At 39.8% G+C, this 2,065-nt stretch overlaps 1 protein-coding gene across 1 annotated transcript in view; it reads left to right on the top strand.

Annotated features, from left to right (window-relative positions):
* The first annotated feature begins 514 nt into the window (after positions 1-514).
* C6 (complement C6) overlaps positions 515-2,065 on the top strand; it is a 61,900-nt gene continuing 60,349 nt past the window's right edge. The window contains exon 1 of the mRNA XM_029941497.1: positions 515-657. Coding sequence (XP_029797357.1) covers positions 515-657 — 143 coding nt within the window. The remainder of the gene's footprint in view (positions 658-2,065) is intronic.

Consider the following 2,065-nt stretch of genomic DNA (forward strand, 5'->3'; position numbering starts at 1 on the left):
GTTGAACACTGAACTCTTTTTAGCAGGTTTCTAGGATACCAGGAAATTAAATAGAGCTTCCCCAAAAATGCTCCAAACTCCTCCCTCAGTCCCAGAAAAGTATGAAAGAATGCCATGTAATTGAGGGTACTGCCCACACAAAATGAACAGTTGTTTTGAAAAGTGTAAGATTATGTAAGAATATCTACTTTGGAACAAAATGTGATACAAATGTGTATACTATAACGCTTTTCTTGTAGCCTATCATTAACAGTTCAGAGAAACTTACTATCACTGGGAATTGTAACTTTTGGGACTATCCACTCTAAAAATATTTAAAAGTAAGATTCATACTCATGAGCATGTAAATTTATAGGTGTTACCTTGCCGTAAGCGGGGGGTGGTAGGAAGACTCAAATGTTTTCTAAGATCATATCTGGGTCTGTAACTGAGAATGACTTGTGAAGATTTACCCACAAGAAGTGTTTGATATGTATTTTATCATTTCCCTTCAGGGCTTAGAGACTTTCAAGGTATGGCCAGACACTCCATCTTGTATTTCATCCTCCTGAGTGCTCTGATTGACAAGGGCCAACCTTGTTTCTGTGATCATTACCCATGGAGTGAGTGGTCCAGCTGCTCAAAATCCTGCAATTCTGGAACGCAGAGCAGACAGAGGTGGGTGCGAGCGACTAAGACTGACTTTGTGCGTGCGAAACCTCACAGACAGACTTCGCGGTATCAAAAGTGCCACACTAAGCAATGAGGGGGAAAAGTCTATCTCAAAGTAAGAAATCCTAGGGTTTGATTTGGATGGACTTTCAGGTCTTTTCCACACAAGGTTACATTGAGGTCTACATTTGTTCTCTCTGTAAAATCAAGGAGCTTCAAAGAAATTTAATTAAGAAAGTGTGCAATATTTTCGGTTGACTATTTAACTTGCTAAGAATCACTACTCAAGCCTTTTTTCAATCCGTGTATAGCTCTGCTTGCTTACACTTAGCGAGTTAATTATGGAGAATTTTCTACTCATTAAACGGAGTCTAACTAACAGGACCTCAATTGAACAGCACTATAAGCTATTAGCTTGATTGTCGGCAAGTAGAAGGCAGAAAAACTGTGTTTACTTGATAACATTTAATAATTCAGCATTCTCACTGATTCAGACTACTTAGCCCCCAGTTTCTTTAAATCTGTTAGACTTTTCTGTTCCATGAAGATGCTCACATGACTAGGGAAGAAAGGTATATATTTAATATGCTTTAATGATACAGGGTTTTAGAGACCTATTTTAGGAAATCATTTTTACATGCTCAGTGTGAGTCTCATTAAAATCACCGACTGACTCCCCCAATAAACCATCCACTAAGTAGGTTAAAGCTTTAATGCTCCTTCACTCAAGAGTCCCTCAGTAGCTCTCCACGGCCTATCGAATAAAGCACAACAATACACTCCAGCCTTCTCTACCAGCACCACTGAGGCCCATCCCATGAGCCCCTCCACCTGTCATCTTGGCACATGCCTTTCCTCCCACATACCCTGCCCTTCAATACCTGGAGGATTCACATGAATTTTCAAAATTTATCTCTCCTATTATTTTCTATTTGAATCTTTGGCCTCCAACTCTGTCTCAATCATTACACTTATCACACTGTGCTGTCATATCATAAGGAATTTGAGGAGCTTTCTTCTTTCTTTTCTTTCCTCTCCAGTCCCTTTAAGGACTGGGCCAGCTTTCCATGAGGGCCAGCTTCATGGATGTGTGACCTATGCAGTCACACAGGACCACACTTAGAAGGGCTCCATGTTTGGCTTAATGCTCTGCTGTCACTGTCTTAAAATTCTTAATAATGTTTTAACAAGAGGCCCCTCATTTTCATTTCACACGGGACCCCACAAATGTATCCAGTCCTGAGCGCCATTAAATGCCTGACTTTTATTCATGATGTGGTTTCATCTTAGCTTGGGCAAACCATGCAGTATTCAATATATAGTAGCAGAATATTTACTATTGAAGCTTGAAAAGATGTGAGTTCTTTGTGTGCCATCTTACATTTATGCATGTGAGAGGGTTTTCTTTTCTTAA

This window comes from Suricata suricatta, chromosome 6, assembly GCF_006229205.1.
Source record: "Suricata suricatta isolate VVHF042 chromosome 6, meerkat_22Aug2017_6uvM2_HiC, whole genome shotgun sequence".
Lineage (NCBI taxonomy): Eukaryota > Metazoa > Chordata > Mammalia > Carnivora > Herpestidae > Suricata > Suricata suricatta.